Source organism: Anopheles coluzzii, chromosome 2, assembly GCF_943734685.1.
Source record: "Anopheles coluzzii chromosome 2, AcolN3, whole genome shotgun sequence".
NCBI classification, from domain to species: domain Eukaryota; kingdom Metazoa; phylum Arthropoda; class Insecta; order Diptera; family Culicidae; genus Anopheles; species Anopheles coluzzii.
The window spans coordinates 107,506,978-107,531,531 of record NC_064670.1 but is presented as its reverse complement, the minus strand read 5'-3'; the positions used below and the strand labels follow the sequence as shown (position 1 = coordinate 107,531,531).

At 43.5% G+C, this 24,554-nt stretch overlaps 3 protein-coding genes across 10 annotated transcripts in view; all 3 read right to left on the bottom strand.

Moving 5' to 3' along the window:
* Window positions 1-1,642: 1,642 nt before the first annotated feature.
* LOC120951521 (uncharacterized) lies at window positions 1,643-6,105 on the bottom strand. 3 transcript variants are annotated; one of them, XM_040370294.2, is made up of 5 exons: window positions 5,792-6,103; window positions 3,427-3,583; window positions 3,259-3,335; window positions 3,041-3,185; window positions 2,638-2,945 (listed from the first exon to the last, which is right to left on the bottom strand). In XM_040370294.2, the coding sequence occupies exons 2-5, from the start codon at window positions 3,524-3,526 to the stop codon at window positions 2,833-2,835; spliced, it is 435 nt and encodes a 144-aa protein (XP_040226228.2). In that variant the 5' UTR covers window positions 3,527-3,583; window positions 5,792-6,103; the 3' UTR covers window positions 2,638-2,832. The 3 variants fall into 3 exon arrangements, with proteins under 3 accessions (XP_040226227.2, XP_040226226.2, XP_040226228.2); XM_040370293.2 differs by lacking the exons at window positions 2,638-2,945; window positions 3,041-3,185; window positions 3,259-3,335; window positions 3,427-3,583 and adding exons at window positions 1,643-2,074; window positions 2,155-2,391; window positions 2,462-2,605 and having other exon boundaries at window positions 5,792-6,105; XM_040370292.2 differs by lacking the exons at window positions 2,638-2,945; window positions 3,041-3,185; window positions 3,259-3,335; window positions 3,427-3,583 and adding exons at window positions 1,643-2,074; window positions 2,155-2,391; window positions 2,462-2,608 and having other exon boundaries at window positions 5,792-6,104.
* LOC120951522 (uncharacterized) lies at window positions 3,778-5,070 on the bottom strand. Its single transcript, XM_040370296.2, has 3 exons — window positions 4,431-5,070; window positions 4,268-4,344; window positions 3,778-4,145 (listed from the first exon to the last, which is right to left on the bottom strand). Exons 1-3 carry the CDS (start codon window positions 4,540-4,542, stop codon window positions 3,993-3,995), a joined length of 342 nt encoding a protein of 113 aa, XP_040226230.1. The 5' UTR covers window positions 4,543-5,070; the 3' UTR covers window positions 3,778-3,992.
* Window positions 6,106-10,595: 4,490 nt separating the features above from the next.
* LOC120949231 (putative uncharacterized protein DDB_G0293878) overlaps window positions 10,596-24,554 on the bottom strand; it is a 42,145-nt gene continuing 28,186 nt past the window's right edge. For 3 of the 6 annotated variants that reach the window (XM_040366390.2, XM_040366388.2, XM_040366389.2), the window contains 4 exons: window positions 20,334-20,491; window positions 18,440-18,674; window positions 17,644-17,897; window positions 10,596-17,555 (listed from right to left, as the gene is read on the bottom strand). In XM_040366390.2, coding sequence (XP_040222324.2) covers window positions 17,469-17,555; window positions 17,644-17,897; window positions 18,440-18,674; window positions 20,334-20,491 — 734 coding nt within the window. In that variant the 3' untranslated portion in view covers window positions 10,596-17,468. The remainder of the gene's footprint in view (window positions 17,556-17,643; window positions 17,898-18,439; window positions 18,675-20,333; window positions 20,492-24,554) is intronic. The other 3 variants (XM_040366391.2, XM_040366392.2, XM_049608047.1) reach the window with 3 other exon arrangements.

Below are 24,554 nucleotides of genomic sequence, written 5' to 3'. Positions count from 1 at the left end.
AACGTGACGCGACGGCACCCACCACGGAAGCTGTGCGACATGTCCACGCACGCGTTCGAGGATACTCACGTCGGAGGTCGTGTCCTCGAGGAGGTCGAGGGGGAAACTACTCTTCGTCCAAATCACGTCCTTCGGAAGAATCTTCCTTAGAGCTGCTCCCGCTCTGCGCTCACACGACCGAAACCGACCGACACCGTCCCGACGACACCGCGCCATGCCCGCCCTTTTGGGACGGAAGACGGAGAGTGTCTAATGACCCCGCGCCAGCCCTGCCCCATTCAAGCTGAACGCCTGACAGGCTGGGCTGGGCGACTCGGTTCGTTCAGTGGCTGAAAGGAAAAGTCTTGCGATGCCTTCTCCCGCCCCCAGTGCGGTTTGCTTTGATGATGGCCTCCTGTGCGACCTCCTGTGCGTGGTGTGGCGTGCGTGTTCTTGCTGGTGTCTTGGAGATGGCGTTGCCTACTAGACTGCAGGGCGTAGTGTGGTGGTATGTCTGTATGTTTGCTCCTGGCGACAAAGCCCGTACGCAGTGAATGCGTCTAGAATGCAGATTAGACGTTGATAGGCTCTACGCTGAGAACGCTTTTTTTTAAAGGATAATTCCTCCAAAGACCCACCTAAAATAGCCGATGACATCTCTTCATCGAAACTTTTCGCACGTACACACTTCACAGTCACACCACACACTCTCCGTCCTCGATCTCCGCCGAGCTCATGGTCACAAAACTCGCGTAACACTTATTTCACGTGCCACGACATTTGGTATGCACACTGTGTATACACACACACACATCTCGTTATGTTCACCCTTTCGCCCATCCCTTCGCGGGAGCATTTCAGCGCCGGGGGGGTTGGGAACCAAAAACGCGACCAGAACAATCAACGCCCCAAAAAGAAAAACAATCGCACTGCTCTCTAATTCCCTGGCAAAAGGGAGACGCCCTACGGGGAAGACATCTAGTTGCGACCGCAGTTGCTCACCGACTGCTGGCGTAGCGAGGATGCGCTCGCCCCCTCACTCGGATCAGTGGCCAGCCGGAGCGCTCGGAAAGTTCGAAAAGCATCGGACGAGGTCCGTGGTCGTAAGGATTCTCCACTAAACGCGTGGTGCACTCATTCGATAGTGCTCTTGCTCTCGATCGTTTCTCTTGCTCTCGAATCACAGCATGGCGAATTTTGTTGTCTGTTTTTGGGTGTTCTGGAACGTTTCCGGCTCACACACACACACACACACACACTGCCTCTGTGGGAGCTTTCGGTTGTGTTAGTCTGCATGACGGCGGGTTTCTTTTTACTGGTCCGAAGCGATGAGCGATTGCACCCATCAAAATGGGTAGAAATTGCGCCAAAAAGGTATGGGAAAGAGCAAACGGTCAAGGTTTTGCAAGTCACAGGTAGGACCTGAAGCTTAAATTGGAAGCTTTTTAATGCTGTGAAAGTGTTGGGAAAGCTTCGCATTTTACGCTGTTTTTGGAGTAAATTTCCCATGTTAGCAACATTATTCAACGCTTGCGAGCCATTTTTCAACAGCTGAGCTATCAAAAATGTGTGACAGTTGTTAAGAAACATCTCAACAGTGTTGAACAATGCTGCTAAAATTGAAAATGCGATGTTTTGTTCACAAATTTCAACACCAAAAGAGTAGATATCCATCATCGATTTATTTATTTGCGCGATTTATTACTCTTTATTTATATCATTTAAACACTGAAGACTAAAGCTTACACCTGTTACACGTGAGGTATTTTTGGCGGTACAGTTATCAAACTACAACATTTATCCCTGCCCTGCTTGTAAGGCATTAGGTAAGGCAACACATTAATGTCTGCCGACAGTTGGACGACCGGGGCTTCTTCAAACAAGCCGATATCTTTGACTATATAAGGCCATCGATAGCTTAAAGCTGTAACTATTATTCTTTAGAAGGCATTTTCTTTCCCACAGAAAGACACTTTTTACGTGTGACTCCAGTCGGACATTTCCTGCCCGGTGTGCATTAGCCGCAGCACATTCCGCTCCTTCGCTATGGCACGTTCCGTTCCGATCGCTATCAGTACTTCCATCAGGGAAAGGACTGTGGAAAGACAGTGGGAAAAAGAAGGATTAGTAAAGGTCAGTTGCAGCGAGTTTAAGTGTTTAAGTGTTTGAGCGTACAGAACAGGGAGGTCAGCAGCGACATCACGGTGACCAGATTGGAGGAAAGCCCTTTGGCGTAGCTGTAGTACGCTGAGTACAGGATGACGGCCGCCAGCAGTGCCATCTGGATGTAGGAGAAGTACTTGAACATGGTGATTAGGGCCGGACGCCACAGGCCCGCCCCAATGATCCAGCACATGGCGAAGAAGATGTTTAAGGCACATGGTACCACGAGCTCGTAGATTGCCGTTCGCCCTGCAATGGTTGTGAAGAGGAGAGAGGAATTAGTACAAAATGGTCTCAATAAGATCAAAGCCACACTCACAGTCAATTAGCAGCTGTTCGGCACCCATGCTCAGTATGACCAGCACGAAGAATATGTTTATACTACCGAACAGGTAGGTAAGGACACGGAACGCTCGATTCGTCAGCATGGTTTACGGGGCGGTCGGGAATGCACTTGAAGGCACTTCTAGAGGAAATAGGAAATAGGAAAGGGAGATGAAATAATGAATATTTAAAAGTAGGAACTAGATTTGCTTCATTGATGCGCTGTTTCGTTCATTGATGCCACAAAGTAAGTCACGATTGTTAGGTAGCTGACGTGGACGAAATTTTATTAAGACATTTGAGTTAAAACGGCTACAGCGAGATTGCTGCCACACACAAACAGACAGACACACACGATGAACATGATTAGGCGGGCTGTCCTACGGGCATGTACACGACCAGTCCTTCCGCCGGGTTGAGCCTTTTCCGCAGGTTCTCGATTGTGGAGGACACTATTACGAGCTCTACGGCACAAACCACTGAAATGAGTCCAGAAAGAAAGCAGAAACATTACTATGGAATTGGAATTGGACAGTTGGGAATTGTCTTCATCTCGCGCTGGTGGTGTACATACGGAACATAATACTAAAGTACGCCTTCACCATCATCGGCAGCTTGACGCTTTCGAAAAATCGATGACCGTAAACCACCATCAGCAGGGCGAACACGAGCTGAGCGTAGAGGAATATTTTAAACAGCCTTATGAGAGAGATTTCTTGCTGCAAAAGTAGTGAAACCGGAGGAGATATTGAAGTCGTTTCTCTTGAAAATCCAACCAGAGGAGATCATTACCGTTGCGATTCCTATAACTAGCAGCACGGCCAGTACCATGTTGGCGAGACACGGTGAGATGAAGATTTCGAGCAGCGCTAAAAGTAAACCCAGGAAGCGGACTTCTAGTAAGCTCTATTTACGTCAAATTCAATCCGACAGCTACTCCCAATCCCATCGCATACTTACGCTGCTCATCCAAGTAGTGCATGATCGAGTACACGGTGTACGCCATCGCGACCAGGTTCACTGAGGCGATCAGCACGCAGAGTATTTTGCCCATGGTCATGGTGACTGATACGAGGAGGGGGAGGGCGGCTTCTGTGCGGCTTCCTCGCTGCCGTTCCTACCGAAAAGCAGAAGAAACATTTGGGGCTATTGACTTCGGCAACGGATCGAACATTGATACAGAAGTAGTTAAAGCATCACCCAAGTTCAAAATATTGGAAGAATGTAGAGAAGATTCAATCTATTTCGAATCACTTACCACCACCACCACCAGCACCCCATGGACAGAACGAAAGCGAACGAAACGAATGGTTGCTTTGATTGCGCACCCGGCGTGTGTAACACGGGCGTTATATTTATTGCCACTTTTCGCTTTCCGTTACAAAACATCACACATGCACGCACGCACACACACACACACAGCACTCCCTATTTCGATAGTTTGTCCCCATTTTCCCTCCCATTGGCCGAGCGGCGAATCTTGTCAGCTCCATAATTCATCTCCGTGGGTCGTTGGACTCCGCGTGTCACGATTTTTGTCGCACGACCGGCTCGACGGTGTGCTCCACGTCCACCCGGACGAAGTAGAGCAGGGCGGCGGCAAGGCAGATCAGTACGAAAATAGCACCCAGCTGTACGTAGCTGAAGATTTTAACGATCTTCACCAATCGGGGCCGGCGCTGGAAGAAATCAGGAGTGAACCGACACGGTTGATCATTATTCAATTTCGCATTGGGGAGTGCGTGCCGCGGCGCGTTACGCGTTACCACCTGTGGCGCTTCGGCTAGCCTGCGTTACGTACCGTTACTATCCCGATGATGAGCGCTATGACGGAGGCAAAGTTGGCGAGACAGGTGCCGACGATGATGAGATTTGTGCCTGCAAAAAAAAAAGGCATGTGGAATGTGGTCAGCTTGAAGACTTTACGTTTTATTGAGATGGTGATGGTGTTTTATGTTACTTACTCAGCGGCAGATTGGCGATCGGGAACACTTTGCTGGCGAGCGTTATGAAGATGGCTATCAGCGAGATGGCCAAGCTGTACAGGAACACCTTGTGTATTTTGTTGGTGGACATGGTGAGGTCGGTGGCGGTTGGTGAAGGACCAGCAGAAGGCTTCCGACGCTAACGCGAGTCACAGTTTTGCACTAAACAAAAGCAAACCAAACTGCACTGTGCTGTGGAACATGTCCCTTCTGACAGCGACACTTCCTAAACCATCGCTAGCGTAAAAAGAGCTGCTTTTGGAAAGGTTCTACTGCTCCTCGAACCAAACTCGGAACGCCACTACCGGCTCACAGATTGTGTGTGTCTGTGAAGGCAACGATTTAACTAACAAAGCCGACAAACAAAATGCGTGTCTGGCGGCAGCACGACAACACAAAACGAAGCGAAACTACTTCAGACTACGTGTTTAATGACAAAACAGCGTGTGCGTACAGGAAGGCTGGTGGTGTTGAACAAAAAAAAAATAACACGGATCCTTTCCTTTCACCCTTGCGAGGAAAAACGGGTATTTTCGTTCTCGGTCTCTGCAGTGTGCGCATGTGCGCAGAGAGCGCGCGAGCTGCCGTGAGTGCCAGCAGCGAGAGCGCGAGCAGGGCTGTTTGTTGTTGTTTTTGTTGTGGCGCAAACGTCAAACCTACGACAGTGTGGGACAGATTTGTGGCACCATTTAGGAAAAGAGCGCTAGGGATGCTACTTTTATGCTGTTTGTTGGATGTAGCAAAAGCAGAAATGCATCATCGCTTGCACACAAAATGCCAAACCCATTTTTTTAAAACAAAACAACACTCTTTCGTGATTGTTAAGCCCAATTGGAAGTGATACCCAAAGTAGGTGTGCACATTTTTGACATCACTGTACGCATGTTGCGTTTGTTTACATTGCCTACTTAAATGATTATGCTGAGGTTGGAGATTGGTTTCAATCACACCCCTAAAACCAACATGCATTTTTAACAACAAGAACACACAACTATTTGTGTAAAAAACACACTTACACGTAAAATGATTCACCAAAAAAATGAAGACAGCGATACGATTCAAAACAACACTTTCACCAATCAAATTGACGGCACTATACAAACCACCCGATTCTCCCCACTATGCTTCATTCACCGGAAGAACAGCGCACAGGGAGGAGAACTTATAAATAGACTTGCATCATCCAGCGCTCACACGCGTAAAAACAAGCACACGTTTATAAAAAAAAACGCGATACCCCGATCCGATATCGTGTAAGCAGGATTTTTCACACTTTCCCACCTACACACGGTAGATCTTTAATATACACACACTCGCACGCACACGAGCTGCAAACTTACCAGCGAAGAGCGCTACAGGTGAGCGATGGAGCAGCGTCCAGAATGCAGGTGCAAACACGTCTTCTAGCTGCTGCACGGGAAGGAGCCTTTTTGTGCCGCTCCTGATGCTGTTGCTGCTGCTGCAAAACGTCAGTTCACTTTCCAGCGCATGTTTTTCCAGCGCGTTCACAACACGACCTCCCGCTTGTACACGCACGCACTGCCCGTGAACGGGATGTAGAACACGAAGCAAAACCAGCGCCTACGCCAACATCATCGCTGGACCAGCAGCGTGAGCGGGTTCGCGTTCTTGATTAACACGCCACTCACGACGCCACTCACGGCACCACTCACCCCACGAAGCAGCGCCAGCCAGCTGTCAAAATGTACCACGAGGTGAGTGCCGCTTGTTGTTGGTGAGTGAGTGATTTCCATGAAAAGAGAGCGAAAAAAAAACAACAATCCAGCACGCTGCAAACAACAAAAAAGCGGTTTGTTTTCAAACGATTATTTTTATTTCAATAATTCAATAGTTTTTGTTTGTTTGTTTTTTAATAATATCATCACAAAATATTACATATTCCATGAAATGGGTGTTCTTTTTGCCATTTTGTCACGCGCTTGCCCCATTCCTTCTTCGCGCCTGCCTAACTGTGGGGTGGGGGGAGATGGATGTAAATGTTTGTGGGACAAGTGTGTATGTGGTGGTGGTGGTGGTGGTGGTGCTGCTGCTTCTGCTGGTGTGCCTGAATGGATTAACAGTAGGCGTCGAGGAGGGGTTTTTTCCTGTTGTAGTTCAGCTCTTTCTTGTTGGCTTTTGTATATTTTAATGCTACGACCTTTGTAAATCTGTCTTTCCTGTTCCGCTAAGTAGCAGATATTTTCCTCTCTTTCTTTGTATTCTGTCTACCGTAGCAATGCAATGCGTGTGAATGTGTTTTATTTTACTTGAGTTTTATGTTTGCTTTTACTTGGGATTAAGTTACTTTACCGTTTACCGGGCTGTGTGCATTACACTACTCTTTATTATAGCCTCTTCTCTTCTTCTTTTTTTGTTTAATTTTCTACTGTTTTGTCTTAACCATTTACATTTGCATTGCAATTCGACATCTCTTGGTTGCTTCAGTTTAATTTTCCATTTTCACTACTTGGGTTTGTGATTTGGGTTCAGCTTTTTCTATCACTTCCTCCATCAGCGCGTATCTGTTTGCTTTTAATATCTCTTAGTTTTCTATGTTTTCTCTCCATTTCTATATTTTTCCCCTCCTTTCATTCAACAATTCCTTTCTGAACAACAGTCGTCACATGTCGATACACCTTGTCCCCATCTATGTGAGTAATGTAAGCGTACAAAGCGTTCTACACTGTAGGCGGTTCTACGTCTTCATAATAGTGCGAGCCAATAATGTAATGACTCTCACAATGTTGTAAATTTTTCATCCATTTTTTAAGAATACGCTTATTTCATTCCTAACCGTTGTACCACCGTTGTTGCTGTTGTTTTTGTGTATAGCTTCATCAACCCTACGCTGTAGCTAAATGATCAAATCGAGTTTGTTTTGATCAGTGAGCTTCCACTTTTGCGTTCATCAGCTATCATGTGTGTTCTAGCCAATTCTAGTATCTTTTTTTTTGTATTTTCTTTTATCGCTTCATTTAGTTTTCTGTTTCGCTCATTTACTTTGTTTTACTTTCACACTTAAACGTACGCTTCTGGGTGGTTGAAATGGTACATTTAAATCTCTAGTAACAATATTAATTTCATGTCTTTTTTTTGGTAAAATAGCATGTTTCATTGTTCGTGTGCCACATCAGTTCAGGGTTTATGTGTGTGTTTGTGGAGTTTGGAATAGTTATGGGTGATCTTTTGAAAAACATATTCTGCTACAGCTGGCCACAGATATATTGAAGCATAAAAGTGAACATCTACGCTATTTGCCATTTAAAAAGAAATTATCTCTGGAATTGAGTGTTTTTTTTTTTAAATAAATCACAATATACAAAGTAATTAGGTTGCTACTTTTTGTTATAAAATTTACTCTCTGCTTGACCGGATCTCATCTAACAACGAACAGTGTGAGGATAGTGGCTTGTATATGAGTAATATTGTTAGACGACTAGAATTCACAAACTGCTTCTTCAATTATGGTATGTGACAGCAAAATTTTGGAAATTAAAGCAAAATACTATTCACTTGTTTGATGATAATGTTTATTTTTTGTGTGTTGTTGTTCTATTTACTTATATTTGCGATTGATTAATTACTGAGATGATGTGTTTTGTCCTTTTCTGTAACATTTACGATCAACAATTATTTAATGATGCTTCGTTTTATTTCTCTTTTCAACATGTTTTATTATGTTTCTGTTCCACGTACTTCGTACTTTTGCGCTTATTGTTGTTGTTGCTACTCATCGTGATCTTGCACTGTTCTGTTTTTGCATATGTCTTATTGGTTTGATGATTTATTTCGTTTCTCTTGCTCCTTCTTCTGGATTCGTTTCCGAGTTTTACTGATGGCGATGATGATGAGGCACTTTTTTGTTCTTATTATTCTTGCACAACGTTCAGCAAAACGAACTTGCTCGACTTGCATATGCGACCTTTGTGAGCTTGTGAGCGTGTGAGGATGCTGATGTGGCCGACCTTAGTAAATAGATGAATGAATCAGTTTTCAGATTTTACGGCAAATTGATTTAGTTACAGCTTCTTACCCTCGGCACGGTAAGCACAGTGAAGAGTATGTGTGTGTGTGTGTGAGTGCGAATTTTTTGTTTTAATATTATCCCTATTAACAACATTGGTTACCATTTCTTTGCAAGGATGCACACGTTGAGTCTTTCCCTGTTATCCGTTTTTTTACTTCTTCTTCAATATACTTATTGGCAGGTTTTCATTTCTACACGCTTGAAATGCACTCTTTGCACTCAATCGTTTGTGAAAGAGAGCCGTTGTTTGCAAGATTCAACTCAAGAATGGTTAAAAGCAGATGGTGAATTGTGAGAATTGGTAGAGCTGCATGAAAAAAAGAACATTTATAGTTTCATTCTGGTAAACTGCTTTCATACTTCACACACAGCACACATTCTGCCCGATGTTTTATGCACTTTTAATTGCTTCAACATTTTACACCAAGCGCGATTCCACCTGGAACAAACATTCAGCTTTAACTTGTTTTGGTTTTTGTTGAACGGCAGTACACTGCCACAGTAACAGATTTGCTTGTAATGCATTTATATATATTTTATACGATTTTCCTTGTTTTTTTTTCTCATTAATTTCAGTCTCGCTAGCTGCACTGGTATCTTAATAATTTAGTTTCCTTCGAGGAGGGGTTAAAAATGGGATTCTCAAAGAAAACGTACAAAATAGAGAAAAATATAAATATAATCGAACAGTAAAGACTAATTAAAGCCAAAGTGTCTAAAAGTGTACAAACCAATTCATAATAAATGATGATTATTCCACGTAAAATAGAGTTGCTTTGCTTGAAGTGATTTAAAAGCTAAGTTCTTTCACAAATGATATCATACTATCGAAAAACAAAAGCATCCATTACTTCCGGAAGACCCAAACACACTACACAAACAAAACGAGCTAATTGATCAATTGTTTTTTGCTTTTCATGTGATTCTTTCCTTTTCTGCCAATATCAGTCAACTACTGTTTCGGCTACTATTAGCTACTTTCTGAGCCATACAATACTACTGCTACAAACTACAACTGCTGCTACGAATACTACCGTTTGCTAGCAACTACTTGCAACTACAACTACAACATCCATCCATCATCATGCCAAATGGAGCGGTGTTTGTGGTTTACTAATTTTCTCTTTATTTTTCATCATAATCAACTTGTTGTATCGTCCACCGTAACCTTTTGCTTCTTCTGTTTTTCTTACACTCGCTAGCTTGTTTTATATTACTATTTGCAATGTTAAGCGTTTGTTTTTTTTTGAATGAGTTTTAACTTCACTACCATATTTGGTTAGTGTTTTACATGCGCAGAACTCTTCTGCTGCTTCTGCTGCTACTGCTGCTGCTACGTACGCAAAACACTCGCTAGTACGGTTTGATTTTGTAAAAATCGATTCACACATCGTTCGTTTATTGTTTCGAAGGTTTCACATGTAGCAGTGTGCTATCTGTTTCTTCCAGATTAAAGATTGGGATTGGTTGAATTCTGGGCATTCAATACATCGTTTCATTTGCACACAGGACGGGATTAGGACACACAAGTACAGTCTACTGGAGGTGGATGTAAAACGAGAAAGGTGTTTAAAACCAAAAACCGAATTTTGCAAACTTGTGTTCATGTATTCTTAGTTTACTAATAATTTTCTCGTACTTTCGAAGCTTCTTTTTTTGTTTAAATAGAAAGGGCTGTATAACAGTTAAACAACTACAAACACACTAGCTACTACAGCTCGTACTAATGCTTCTGTATAATATACTCTCTACATCTATTCCACTAAAGGGTATACTAAGAATAATAGTATAATAGTAATTCGGTGAGTCTCTGTGTCTGTGTGATCGTTTTTTGGAAGGATACCATCGTTAAGTAATGGGGAGGAGGGAGTGTTATTAGTATTCTTTTTGTTTGTTTGTTACACGAGGGACCAATGGGTAAAAGTACTACCTGTATTCCGTTCTATAATTGTAGTAGGCTTTATTTTTTTTTTTGTTGTAGCATCGAGCAAACCATGGCTGAAAGCCCCACTCAGGGCTCTTTCTCTCTCTACGGGGGCGGTAAACAAACCGAAAGGTATAACAACAACAGCAACACAACAACGACAACCACGGCAACAACGTAAAGAAAACAAGTGTCACTTAACTATGCTTATAGTTTTATTGATCTCTTTTCGACGAAAAAAAAAATCGTAATCATTCGCTAGAAAATAATAATAATAATAATATTAATATAATTAATTAATCATAAATGTAATCGTAGTAATCGTGACGAACGCAAAGGCCCCGAAACCAGCCCTGTGTTCTTTTTCATTTTTCCCCTCCCTATTTTTCATCGCTGCCATTGTTTTCCATTAACTTGAGTGTGTGTATGTATGTGTGTGTGTGTCTCTCTCTTTCTCTCTCTGTCTGTGTGCATTTGCATAGTTTGTGTTTGTGTGTGTATTTTTGACAAGAGAGTGAGTGAGTTTGTAATGTGACAGACGATAGTTATAATATAATAGAATTAAGGGCCGGGGGGGAAAAACAGGTTAGTAAACTCAAAGAATGGATGAATGCTCGTAAGTTTCGTCTTAATTATGCGCGTTTGCTTTCCTTCGCCGTTTTTTACTACTCGCGTTCCCTCTTCGGTTGTCTTTTCTTGTGTGTGTTTGTGTGTCCTGCAACAGAACATGTTCGTACACTGAGTGTAATGGGGAGGGATGAGTTTTAAGTTGTTGTTCTTGTTTTATTTTATTATGTTTGCGTCTGCTTCTAAATTATTGCCCATTAACGCATTTCTCTTTCTAAGCTGCAGCTTTCGTCTACGTACCTAAGCTTTCCTACTTGCCTTTGTTTACTTTCGAAAAGAGCTACCAAAAACAAACGCCATTGGAGGTGAAAAGAAGAGATAAAAAACAAAACACCAACGAGCTTATCTACAGAAGTAAGTGAACAGTAGCGAGTAAGAGAAATGTAAGAGTAAGAAAGAAAATAAAAGTGTGGGAAAAGCGGGAAACCTTCCGGGTTCTCCTGCCAGCACTTAACACTATACCAATCATATTCACAATAAGGGGCAAAACGGGGTTAAACAAACCAACAAAAGAAGAGGAAAACAGGTATTTACTACATTAAATAACATTTACAAAGTAGAAATAATCCGTAAGGTAGAATGGAGTTAAGCAGTGTAAGCGAAAGGATTTAGATAAGGTAGCACGGCAAAGTGTTTAGTGCGTAAATTTAAATCAATACATAGTTTTGTTGCTTTCGCAATCGAATCCATTTGGAGCAGTGTAAATTTGGATAAACCTATGCTAAGACTGTTTTTTTGCCAATAGATTTTTTATCTTTGAAACTTTTCGAAACGAAAACAAAAGGAAAATGAGAGAAAACTAATATATGCCAAAACGTAAAGAAATAATACATAACATTTGTTAAATACAACATAATAATAGATAGATTTCTTCTTTACCGCAAGAACACTAAAAAGTTGAGAAGGGAGAAGAAACACCTTAAAGAGCTATTAGAGAAGCAACAAATGGGGAGAGGCGGATAGAGGGTAAAAACGAACATTAACCAATTTCCTTATTAATCGTAAAGCTGCTACTGCGAAGTGATAACAATTACACAAAAAAAAACGAAAAACAAAAACAAAAACAAAACAAATTCGCTTAACTAGGAGCCACTATGTTTACTTTCTACACTTTTGTTTGTTTTTGTTTGTTTTTCTTTTCTTCTTCTACTACCTCACTACTGCTTCACATCTCTGCTCTGCCTGCTACACAACACTATATTTCTTCTCTTTGTTTTACGCCTTTTTGTTCTTCCTACACTCTTGCGTTTACTCCACGTTTTGTTCCTTTTTTTCACCCACGGGACGGGCATACGTTTTATAGCTTATCGTATCCTAGCACTTACTAATAATCTTTCTCCGGGTGTGTAAGTCATAACTAGGTGCACTAGGGTTGGTGGTGATTGTGAGGGTATTTTACGCTTTAGTTTACTATTCCCATTTCAGCTGTTCCTTCCTTTGCTTGCTGTTGTTTTGTTTGCTTGCGTTTGTGTGTCTGTGTGTTGTCGTGTAGGTTTTGTGTGCCTTTGTTTTGCGGTGCCTAAAGAAAAGGCAATAACTGACCACATCCTTAAGCCCAAACTGAAGCGAAATGGGAAAATAAAACCAAAAAAAAAAAAAGAGCAAACAAACCTCAATACAAACGATTTAACAAAGATGCAAAGCAAAATTGATTACACTACTGAGAAAGGAAAGAAAAAGAAAACTTTGAACACAAACTTTGTACAGAAAATAGCTGACAGTAAAAGAAAGGTACAAACCAAAACGAAACGAAACAAATCGGAAAACAAACCGATTGAGACAGAAAACTCCTGCCCGCTTTGCTCACGCTGTGCTCACTGGTGCTCAGCGGGTGAGAGAGAGATTTGGCGAGACGCAAAGAATGGGTGAGAATAATTTAATGAGTAGCACGTGAGACCGAAAGAAGACAAAACAAAAACATCTTCACTATAGAAACGTGTAACGCAATCATTTGGTAACTTGATGCTTTGGATATGGTAGCATGGTTCTACTGACTGAATGTATGTGTGTATGTACTGGTAACAACAACGACAACCACACGGATCAGATCAGGTCAATAGTTAAATTTTGTGAATTCACGTGTGTTTCCAATAGCCGTTAATTTTGAGTCTCTAGTCGATCCTGGGAATTGCATTTCCTTTACAACGTCACGTTAATTTTTAGCTTTTTTCAACAACAAAACGGGCAACTACGTATTTTTTTCCGGAGGGATTAACTCAGGTGTGCGCAAAAGTTTAAACTACAGCACTTGCTGTGCTTGACGCGTTACTGAGCTTTCCGGCATACCATATCATCGGGTTTTTGTTTCCCCGCATTTAAACACGCTCCAGCAACACGCGGCCACAGCTCAGCATCGATTTCGGTCATTTGTTTTTCACATTCACATTTTCACCTCAAAAAACCATTTCCTTGTTCCTTTCCTTTTTCACCCTGCTTAATACGCTTTTTCTTTTTAAGCTTGCCTTTCATTAATCATTTTCCATACTTATGTTTGTTTGTTAGTTAGTTTGTTTTTGTTTGTTTGTTTCTTTTCTGCTTTTTAGCTTATCTGCTCTTGGTAGCTTTGTTTTGTTTTGTTTGCTTTCTTGCTCTCTCTCTCTCTATCTCTCTTTTCCGGTCTGCTTCACCATTCATCAACCTTATCAAATTACATATTTATCGCCATGTGTCACTTACTAAATGTTACTATCACTACAATTGAATCAGACTACTAATTGTTTGCTCTCGTGTATGTGTGTATGTATGTGTGTGTGTTTGTGTGTTTTTTTTTTCATCTTTTCCTTTTCCTTACTTTTGATTCCATCCTCCCGCCCTCTCATTTCTACGCCATACGCCACCACTATTTGAATGGTAACAGCTTTTGCTTTTTTGCTTTTGCTGGTTCCGTGCATCCCCACACGTCCTACGTGTCCTACCACTACGTCCATTTCCACTACCACCGGTACCGCCATTCTTGCCGGCCTGTTCTCTTCCGTTTGCATCGTTTCTATCGTTAACCATCACCAATCGTTCGTTCCGTCTTTGCGCTCCCATGCGTAGCCTCAGAGTTAAGCCTTTGAATTGAATTCTTCGCGAGAGTGCCGTCGTCCTGTTTGCCAAGCGAAACACCAAGAGCTAGCAACAGTCTACGGGGTGCAGGGTGTACCAAAATGGCATCAATCTCATTCGGTGACCGTACTAACGAGTGTCTGTGTTTGTTGTTCCTGCGAAAGATCAGCTCGGTAGGCGCAAAGCTATGAGAAAACACAGCCTAATCATCGCGCAGCACTTGCGGCAGACATGCAACAGAGAAAGCTAAGGGGCATACCGGCAAACTCATGACTTTCCGGACACGTGTGTGTGAAGTTTCGCTTTCATATCTTTTTTTTCTGATAAAACTCACGTACTCGATGAATTCTACTAAACAAACAGCATCTCTCTCTCTCTTCGTAGTTTGCATTAAACTGCGTGCTACTGCATCTTGCTTTAGGCTACGAGGGGAGGGGGTTTTTCTTTTATGTGTATGTGTGTTGGGGTTTTTTGTTAATATTTTTGTTTTGTTTTGTTTCGTAACGTTCGAACGTATGTACAAAGGCCGGCATAAGGCCGTAGAATTGGGGGGTTGTCTTGTCCCGCGCACCTAATTGAATATGCATGCTAATTTGTCATTATATCAACGTGTAAAGATAATTTTCTCTTCTATTTCACTACTACCGCACACTCTACCTTAAACGCATGTGCGGTTATGCTTTCAGGTTCTACTATTTGTCTAGCTGCAGGTCCTTGTGTTAATCCTTTCATTTTACCGCCTTTACCACCTTTCAATTGGGCAGCCAATGCCAACACAACGGTGCACAACGGTGCACTAGCAACAAACCGAACCACCAACCAAATAAGCACGAGCACAAGAGTTTGTATAACTCGGGTATAACAGGTATTTTCGTAACAGTGATTTGTAATATTTTTTTTCAAGCTAGATGCCCAAGAGGACACAAGGGAGGAGCTCCTGAAACGATCCGAGAGGCCGAAGTAGATGAAAGTGTAATTAGAAGGAGGAATGAAGAGAAGAAAGATGTCCGCAGAAGGATAGAGACGCGAGACCGATCGAATGTAAAGTCCTGCTAGCAGGTATTTTTGGGGAAAACTTCTCGTTTTCTAGCAGTTGTTGGTTAGAGACAAGAAAAAGAGAGCATGAAAAACAGCTGTTCAGCTCCTTACGGAAGAGAGGTCGCTCGCGTTAGGAGGCGGTTTTGTACATTTCATGGTCCGATCGTAATGTCTCGATCTCGATCGAAAAAGGGTAGTGGGGTTTTACTTTTTGGAAACTAATTCCGAAGGCCATATTCTTTGCTGCGCGTCAACGGCGCCAAACAAGTAGTACTACTTGTGCAGAGGAGTCGTTCGGTCGCAGGAAAACCGCTTCCTTACTTCCTCCTTTCCATCGTGCTTTTGATCGTGTCTCTCATAAAAGGACGATGAAAAATTGCACCTTGTGCCACGCTTTACGTTTTCTTCTGTTGGTTTCAGCAGTTTCAGCAGCAGTTTCCACTAAGGCTTGGGTTTCGGTTGCCAACATATCGTTCACACGCACACACTCTCTCTCTCTCTCAGTTACAGTTTCTTCTTATTAACTGTGTTTTTATGTTCTTCTTCTTCTTCTTCTTCTTCTTTTTCTTTTTTGATAAACTCACAGCCCTACGTCGTCGTTCTCACGTGAAACGTTTGTTTTTGTTGTGTTTTGTAACGTTTGCTTTGGGAGAAATGCTCCTTATTTCTCCCATGACTATATCCGAAGATCCAACATGTCAGTGTGGATGTGGTTTAACAAACGGTGCAGAGTGAAGTGATGAGCTTCTTCTCTGTACACCGGTTCAAAACAACAAAAAGAAAAGCAACGAACCACCCAATGGTAACAACGTGACTAACACAAACGAGCCCCCCGAAAACCAAGACAATTGACTCACGACTATCCTTAATGACACCGTTTGCTTATCAAACAAGTGCTGGGGGGGTCCACCTCTTCACCTCTACTTTAACCCTATCCTTAACGTGTCATACCAAGCTCACACTCCAGCTGCGCTCATTCGCTCCATTTCGCTCCTACCACCCAACACATGCACATAACACACCCGGGCCACAGTATAATTACCAATTGCACAAATCCAGCATTTTATAATGTTTAAACTACACGCGTCCCGCGTCTCGGACACTTTTTTTTTGCCAACATTTGCCTTTCCTTTTGCTTTACGCTCCATCACTCCTTTCCTTTTTGTAGACAGGCAGGTCGTAAGGAACACGCTACTTAAAGCAATCCTTTAATTCCGTTCCACAAGCAAAAGGAAAAACAAATGAAAAACCAACAAAACTTAATCCAAACACTTCTCTCTCTCTCTCTTTCTCTTGCTGCTACTTTTTTGCATTATCTACTGCGCGAAAGAAGGAAAGCTTCATGTGTTCCTCTTTCCTTCTTTGAAATTGAAGTTATTTTTTATAACATTATTCTCTGTTTTTAATCATTTTATCTGCGCGCATTCCTTTACGCCTTTTCTCTTGTATCAGGTGGGGAGGATGGTTTTGAATGTGTGTTTGTTTTTTTTTGTGTACGTTAAATTGTATTGTATGTAAACAAGCGGTCTTCATCTTCGATCTTTCGTATGCTCTCTCTCTCTTTCTCTACTCTTTAGTTGATCTAGATCTACTGTTTTGTCTAGCAGGCATGCGTTCTACGTTACTGCGTTCTATCTTTATGCTCTTTGTCGCCTGTCTTTAGCTACCAACATTACTACTGTGTAGCATCAAATTAGCTATCAACGATACTCTCTCTCTCTTGAAACAGTTTAGTTTCAAACGCAAAAAGCCCTACACATTCTGGATCGAGCTTATGCTTAGTAACAACCGAAAAACAAAACAAAACAAATGAAACATAACACGTACAACTATAATAGCCTTGCAGTGGTGGGGGGAGGAAGTGCTTCTAACACTGCTTCCCTCGTGTTTTCCTATCTCTTTCTCTCGTTTTTCTTGCTCTCTCTCTCTCTGCGGTCCAACTCTCCCTTGGCAATCCTGCAACAAGCAACAAGGCCCGTTGCGTCCTGGTTTCTTGCGCCAGCAGTTGCGTTTGCTGGGAGAGCTGAGGATCGCGAGCACGCGCGCACGCGCAGGGTTTGCATAAAGCTGCCTTTCACCAACATTGCGCTGTAAGCCTGGCTGCTGTCGCTGCTGCAGCTGCTGCTGGTGATCGGTGGTAACGATTGGTAGACGACTCTAATGGCGATAAACGGTGGCGATCTGGCGAAACAATGCGACGCTGCCGAACACATCGACGCCGACAGTGGTTAGCAAAATAGTAGTAGTAGTAGTAGTAGCGGTAGTAGTAGTAGTAGTGACGGTGATGGTGTAGAGTAGTACTAGAAGTAGACGAACGCGTGGCGTTGTTCCGCCGGGGTACGCCGGGCTAAGATTATACCTCCTGGTATTTGGACAGGCGGGCGCGCAGCTCCATGTTTTCCTGCTTCAGCTGTTCCACCTCTCGATGTAGGTTCATGTTCTGGAGTATTGGGGGGAGGGAAGAAAGCCAAACAATGAGAATGGGATTGAAGAAGATAAACGGAAAAGCCAAACGGCTGACCACCAACCTCTTTTTCCAGGTAACCAGCACGGAGCGCGATTTGGTTTTCTTTCATGCGGCGCGCGTCGCGGGACCGCTTCGCCGCCATGTTGTTCTTTCGACGGCGCGCCCAGTACTTGTCGTCCTTCATCTCGTCCGGCACGAACTGTTTGCGGGACTTTTTGATCATTGGCTGCGGTTTCAGCTCCTCGTCGGAGAAGGCGCGCGTCCGCGGATCAAAGTCGCGGGTGGACGACATCGAGAACGCTGTAGCATCGAAAACTAACATTTACAATAATGAGGGAGATGATCCTTATAAAAGAAGGAGAGCAAAAACCAATAACGGGGACGTGTGGGGGATGGATGGATGTGGGTATTTTTTTCTTTTTTTGTTGATGAATGTTTTGGAAGTAGGAGGGAAGGTTTTGGAAATGGTTTCAATCGAGGAGAAGCATTTTCTCGTTCAATCGTGGCCAAAAATCATAAAATAATGTTCCCTAACGCAATGAACTCTTAACCTAGTGTACTTAGTCTAGCATTATTTGGCGGGGGAAATGATGACACAGAGCTGATTGAAGAGAGTTTTCCAATCAATCTATTAATGTATCAAGCAGCAGAGCTGGCAAATATTCAAGCAACAGTTCTAATTCTCTCTCTTAAATCAATTTCCATAATTTCCCCCTCCAAGCTTGTGTTCCCCCAATTCCAGCCAGGACGGAACGGGTTCTCTCCGCCTCTCACTATTCCCAAGTGGGGGGGGGGGGGGGGGGAACCGTTCCAATCCCGTGGGCCCCCGTGGCCGACCGGTAGGGGACGCTACTTACTTGAATCGGCCGGTGACGGTGGGTTCATCGTTTCCGGGCTCATGCAATCCGATGGCGAGGGCGACCGTTCGCGCTTGGTGGTGACCTGCCCGAGACCGGACAGCGACAGCCCCGCACAGTGGCCGATGCTGTCCGACCGCTGCCCGGTCAGGCTGGTCGAATTTCCCAGATTGCTGTTCGGTATTCCATCGTACGGAATGCCATTTTCCGAGAGAAACTCGTCCAGGTCAGCATACTACTCGTCGGATGCAAGGGTGTGGTGTGGTGAAGAAAAGGGGTAAACGAAAGAATAATGTACGATTAGATCAGGTCACTCAAACGACAAAACAACAGACTAGCAACTGCATGCACACAAAAGCATAAAACATAAAAGAATAGTAAGTGCAATTCAACAACAATTAGGAACGGTAAAGAAATAACTATAAAATAGCAAAACCGAAACTGACTGGCTCGCGCCAGACTAATTGGCGCGTATGCAAACCCGTACGTAAAGCGTATGGTTAAAGCGCAATTTATGCGCAATAATGTTTACAATTACAGTCCGTTTGGGGCATTTTATTACCGCGCTAGCATGGTCCAATAAACGGTTCGTTCTGCTAATCGCTTCTCAGCGCGTTTTGGTGCCGGAATGACCGGAATGGATGGAAAATTAAGTCAATTATGAGCGCGCGGTTTTCGGTGCCGCACCGCGGGTGGAAAAGTTCAATGAACGATCGTAACGATCGTAACGTTTTCGATTTTGGACGATTGTGATTTCGGTTCGACTTTCGATTTTCAAACATCCCCTCGCCCCTGGTTTTTGGGCTTATTACTGGCAATGATTCGAGCGACACTCGATCGCTTGGGGAGCTTATTTTCCGACCCAGGAAGGCAGGAAATTAGTTCCAAAAAATTAAGAAAACGGCTCTCCAAGTGGTACTGAAAAATGGTTAGCTCACTTTCACTCACTGATTCGACGCCCGACGAGACAATCGTGGTGTACCGTTGAGCGATAGTAGTAGTAGTAGTAGCAGTGGTGCCACTCTCTTTTTTCATTCAGTTTTCCACCCCGTGCCGCGCAAGGCAAATGCTGTGTAGGGTAGGAAAACGGATTCCGCAAAGCAAGATGCCTATCTTGGCCCACTGCTGTCTAGCGGGGTGTGTTGGAACGGCTTATCTAACCGTCCGACCGTCCGCTTGGGAAGGAAGTGAAGACGTTCGCAGTGATGATGATGATGATGATGATGGTGAGCATTGCTTGACGCAACGGTAGTGCCCCCGTGGCAAAGTAATTGAAGCAACAACGATTGGATGGTAAAGGTAATACAGGGGAAAGCAGAAGTAAGAAAGAAAAAAAAACTAATTGCACCATTGTCTTTTTTAAACAAGTGTGGTTCGCTTTGATTCTCGGTTCATATTTCTTCATATTTCCGGGTTTTTGCTTTTTTTACGACGGTTTGAGCTTTGAAGTGTGAATGAGTTGTTTAAGAGCAAATATTTCATGATGGTGAGTTGTATTGCTTTGTTTGATTCAAACTGATACGTTGTTTCGCTAGGAGCAGTGTCACACGATTCCAGTAGAGGGCGCTTGAGTGAGGATTTACTAAGTGGAAAGTGATTAAGGAGCTTTCAATACTTGAATGGCATCTGTCAAACATGGTTTTAATCAACATTCAACATGTTTTCCACGATTTCCACCAAAAAGATAAGAACTTCTTGACGTGTAATGACTATTGTGTTATGTTCTCACTCGCTCAAAACAGTTCTTAACAAATTATGCATCTAAAATACTTAACAAAAAAGCTACTAAATACGGTACTAACAACACTACCATTACACTTATACTACTAGCACAACGACAGTAACAACAGCTAAACGCGTAAAGTAGAGTAAGGTTTTGATCGATTTTGCTCACCTCACTCACCTGATGCACTTTGAGATCAGAGTCATAGGGCAGGGTTTTGTCCCATAGGTTCGGGCCGAGGAACGCGGAGTGTGTTTCGACGTTCCATGGATCGTTCTCCTCTTTGTGTTTGTCCTCGCCGCAGATATCTTTGTTATTGCTTGTTTTACCTGAAAATAAAAAGACTACTATGAATTATAGATTTTTCCGCCGAAAATCATAATAGGGTATACGAGGGTGTTGGGTAGGGCTGAGGAGGGTAGGGCTAGAGGATTAGAGGATTAGTGGAAGGGATAAAACGAAAAACAATAAAACTCTCACACACTCAGGGGGGCAGTTTTTGTTACTTATTTCATGAACAATAGTATTTAAGAAAACATTTAAAGTTATTTTTAAATAATTATACAATTATTAAGTAATATAAGCTCTGCTTTATTTCATTTGATTTGATTTCGTTATCCTTATAACGATCTCTCAACCCATCAAAGCACATTAGTTTCCCGCTTTTATAGAAAAGGAAAGATTTACTCAATGTGGAGCGATAAATGCATACGAATGCAACCTATTTATTGCTCCCACTTACGCTCGGAATGGAAGAAAATCGGTCAATATGTTACGAATATGGCTGGCAAGGATCGCTGCACACAACAAACGCGACTATGGATCGCGTCATTTCTTGGCCGCGGCGTGCCTGGCGTGCCCGAAGCCCCCTCATTAGGCTTTGTTGAGCTGAAAGGAATGTTTCCTGCTTTTCCCACTTTGCAAACACGCACACAAACACACCGTACGGTGTGCTCCATCCAAAAGAGGAAATGATCCACACAACAAAACCACCGGCAATAGAAACAGTGAAGCGGTTTCGCTACAAAACCCCGCTGCCCGGCAAACACGAACCACCGAACGAACGGACGAACGAACGAAAACAAACAGAGAAGAAAATGAAAGTGAAATTTCATCCACGACGCGCACCACTTTCACCTTCCCCGCTTCGACCACTAGCCGCGGGGGGGGGGGGGGGGGGGTGGGGAATCATAAAGACACGTAACATAGAAACATGGGCCAACCCGGGGCCCATCCGCATCGGTTGAGCGCCGAGCGCTTGGAAACGGTCGCCGGAAGCAAACGGCTTTGCAGACTATTATGTTACGCGGCTTGTAGTATATGTGTGTGTGAGTGTGTGTGCGTACATTGAAGGGAGGGGTAAGAGGTAATAGACGAACAGTGCTTGCGGTGTGTTACTTGTCCATCTGCACATGCACTTCCTAGTGTGGTGCGAACTGGAATTCCCCGTTTGCGATGGTAAAAAGAAACGTAATTGGAAAAGCGACCGGTGGGCGCGGAAGGGACGAGGAGTTTTTCCCATCGTCGCACCGATAGCAACCGATCGACCGATGATGGAAAAGGGCCCGATGATGATAGTAATTAAAGTCACCCACTGAGCAAACACCTGCGCGAGGCGAGCTGGCAGGCGACGAACGGTGGCGATGATGATGGAATGAAGGCGAAACTGAGCCACCGAGTTACTAAGGAATGGTGTGAATTCCAATGCAGTAGTAGGTCCAGCACGAAGCACACCACCACCGGACGGTCCGGTATTTAGGTTTCTGGGCGTCCCCACACGACGGCAACGCGCTTGTAGGGTCGCTTTTCTTTCGTCGGCTGTAAACGGGGGATGATGCTTCGCGTTTACATAAGCGAAAGGCGGTGACGACGCTAGGGGTTTATCACTTGACCGTACTGATTTATGATATGAGAGCAGTGTAGTTGTCGGAGGGAAGTAGTACGAGTAATATGAGATTTTAATTACGGGACGTGCAAAAATTGATTAATTTATTTCCGATTGGTGGTTTCTTTCCTCCATCCAGGAAGCTAATCCAGGAAAGGCAACGTAATAGATATGTTTACTGGGCTTAAAGCTGTCGTCAACATCTTTAGATGTACACGCAGTCTCTAAATATAGCAGAGATCTTCGATACTTGGCTAGAGATTTATCACTAAGTACTTGTTACCATAGACGGACGTCATCATTGAGATAACATTTAATGATAAGATAAACTGAGAAAAATTATTTTGAATTTCATAATAGCGCTCTATATGTCTCTATCTTAACATTCTTTAAGCATGAAAATGAAATGCAAAATGTAACAGATTTATTGGAGAAATTGACAAACTAACTGTCACTAATATAGGGGCCCTTCACGATTCTAGTTAGTTTTTTGTATGGAGTTTGACAATTGGAGGCTGAAATCATGTAAACGCTCCATACACAAAAAACTAACTGGAAATTTTGAATCTAGATTATTCTAGCCTCAAAGCTAGAATTAGATTCGAGTACCTACTCGAAAACACGGTGTTGGTTACATTTACCCCAAGGTGCATTAAAGAGATCACGTGGTTGAATAAAGAATCAAAGTGTTTGTAGTCCAGGTGGTCTCATAACATGTTTTTTAAAACCAAATTTGAAAATCACTTTTTGACAGGATGAGTGAAAACATTTGTTCAAACAAGCTTTCTTGAGGTTTGACGAATACTCAAAACACTCTTAAAATCTTCATTCCGAAGCAGAAGCGATAAAAATCAGCCTTCTAAATTCGTACACCTTGGGATAAGCCCACCTGTATATTATACTCACTTAGATAGCTGCTCGAAAACTGCTATACAATGCAAACAGCTGACAGGCTGAAATTTCAGCCTACGAACTTAAAACGGAAAGGGCCCCATAAGTGGACTTCTTGATTGATGTTCGTGTTCGTTAGTGATGTTCATCTTGTTTATTTTCCATGTTCAGTGTTAAATCATAATCCTGAAGATAATCCTAAATCAAACCCGACAAAGACAAACACTCAACGCACTTCATACAACCTCCAGCCAGCAACCGGACAAGGACGACGCCAACCAACTGACACATAAATAACCAATTCGTAATCGGATGTGAAAAGCCCCTTCCCCCTAGACGCCCCCCATAGAGCCACGATGTGTGAGCATCAGGAAGCGGTGCTGCGCAAAATCAGCGTAACTGTGCCAATCAGCGCACATTAGCGCGGAACCATTGAGAAGCTGCGCGAAAAACTAGGCTTTGGATGAAAGTGAAATTTTCTCATTAAGTCGGAACAACCGGTTTTCTCACACACCCCAACCCAACGGAGCGGATGTGTTGTCGTGCCATGCGGTTGCGCAACCACGAAGACATTGGTGACGATCGCGTCGAAGTGGTTGGCCCGGAGCGGATGCCTTATTTGCAGCGGATCTTGGCGTGCGTGCGTGCTGTAATAGGACACGCCAGGCACACTGCACCTATTTATGGGCGGAAAACATAGTAGCATGGTTGGGAAATTAAAAACCCAAACGGCCCCACTTCCCCATTCCCGTAGAACACCGTTCGGGATATCGGTCATCACAGGGACAAGATGCTGAAAGTCCAAACCGGAGGCGGGGAAACCGGTTCCAGCAGCAGGAATGGACCGTTTTGCAGCGTCATAAAACATGCCATCGAATTGCTAGGGCCTTGTTGACCACTTCTTTCACCCCATTCTGCTTCCCTATCCTCCTCCCCATCGTCTAACAAGCACGTACTTCAAATCTTTTTGCTATGTCTTTCCACTTCAGTGAAGCTCTTTTAATTGCCTACAAGGGGAAGAAAAACTTTCGCTTCGGAACTGCTTGGGGTTGTACCGCAAGAGCCAAAGGTAGCTGCGGCACGGTGTTCGTGTGTTTTATGATGTGTCCGCCCGGCGCAGATGTGTCCAACCATGTGGCATGGTTGCGCAACGTGGGCCATTTTATCTCATCTCGAGTCTGTCAATAAAAAGTTGCACCATTCAAACTCCAATCAAACAATAAATCGGGAAGGGAACGTTCGAACGAGCGGGAGCGGGTATTTGCTTTGTGCCTTGGACGGGTAAAACAGGTGCAGCTGAGAGCGAACGGGGTATGCATGCAGACGACATCATCGAGTTTCGGGATGTGCTGTGCTACATGTTTGAATATTTTAAACGGTATTGGCATGTATTTAAGTGGTTTTAGAAAATTATTTAAATATTAAAGCATCTTGTGGTGCTACTTTTTTCCCAGTGAATGTTTACAGTTGGGCCATCAACAACGTTACAACCCGCGAAAGTGGCACTCTTGCTCCGACCCCACCAGCCCAGCGCCACCAACCGCAGCCGCAAATTTTATCTCCACTTTCCCCTTCCGTTGGCTGGGCGGAACCTCTGCGCTGTTTGCTGCCTGTGC

Excerpts from the sequence above, each read along its gene's own strand:
- LOC120951521 (XM_040370293.2), bottom strand. The coding sequence starts at position 2,570 with ATGCTGACGAATCGAGCGTTCCGTGTCCTTACCTACCTGTTCGGTAGT. Across the intron at positions 2,392-2,461 it reads CGAACAGCTGCTAATTGACT|GGCGAACGGCAATCTACGAG; the intron begins GTGAGTGTGGCT and ends CAACCATTGCAG. Across the intron at positions 2,075-2,154 it reads GCTGCTGACCTCCCTGTTCT|TCCTTTCCCTGATGGAAGTA; the intron begins GTACGCTCAAAC and ends GTCTTTCCACAG.
- LOC120951522 (XM_040370296.2), bottom strand. The coding sequence starts at position 4,542 with ATGTCCACCAACAAAATACACAAGGTGTTCCTGTACAGCTTGGCCATC. Across the intron at positions 4,345-4,430 it reads GATCGCCAATCTGCCGCTGA|GCACAAATCTCATCATCGTC; the intron begins GTAAGTAACATA and ends TTTTTTTTGCAG. Across the intron at positions 4,146-4,267 it reads TCATCATCGGGATAGTAACG|CGCCGGCCCCGATTGGTGAA; the intron begins GTACGTAACGCA and ends GATTTCTTCCAG.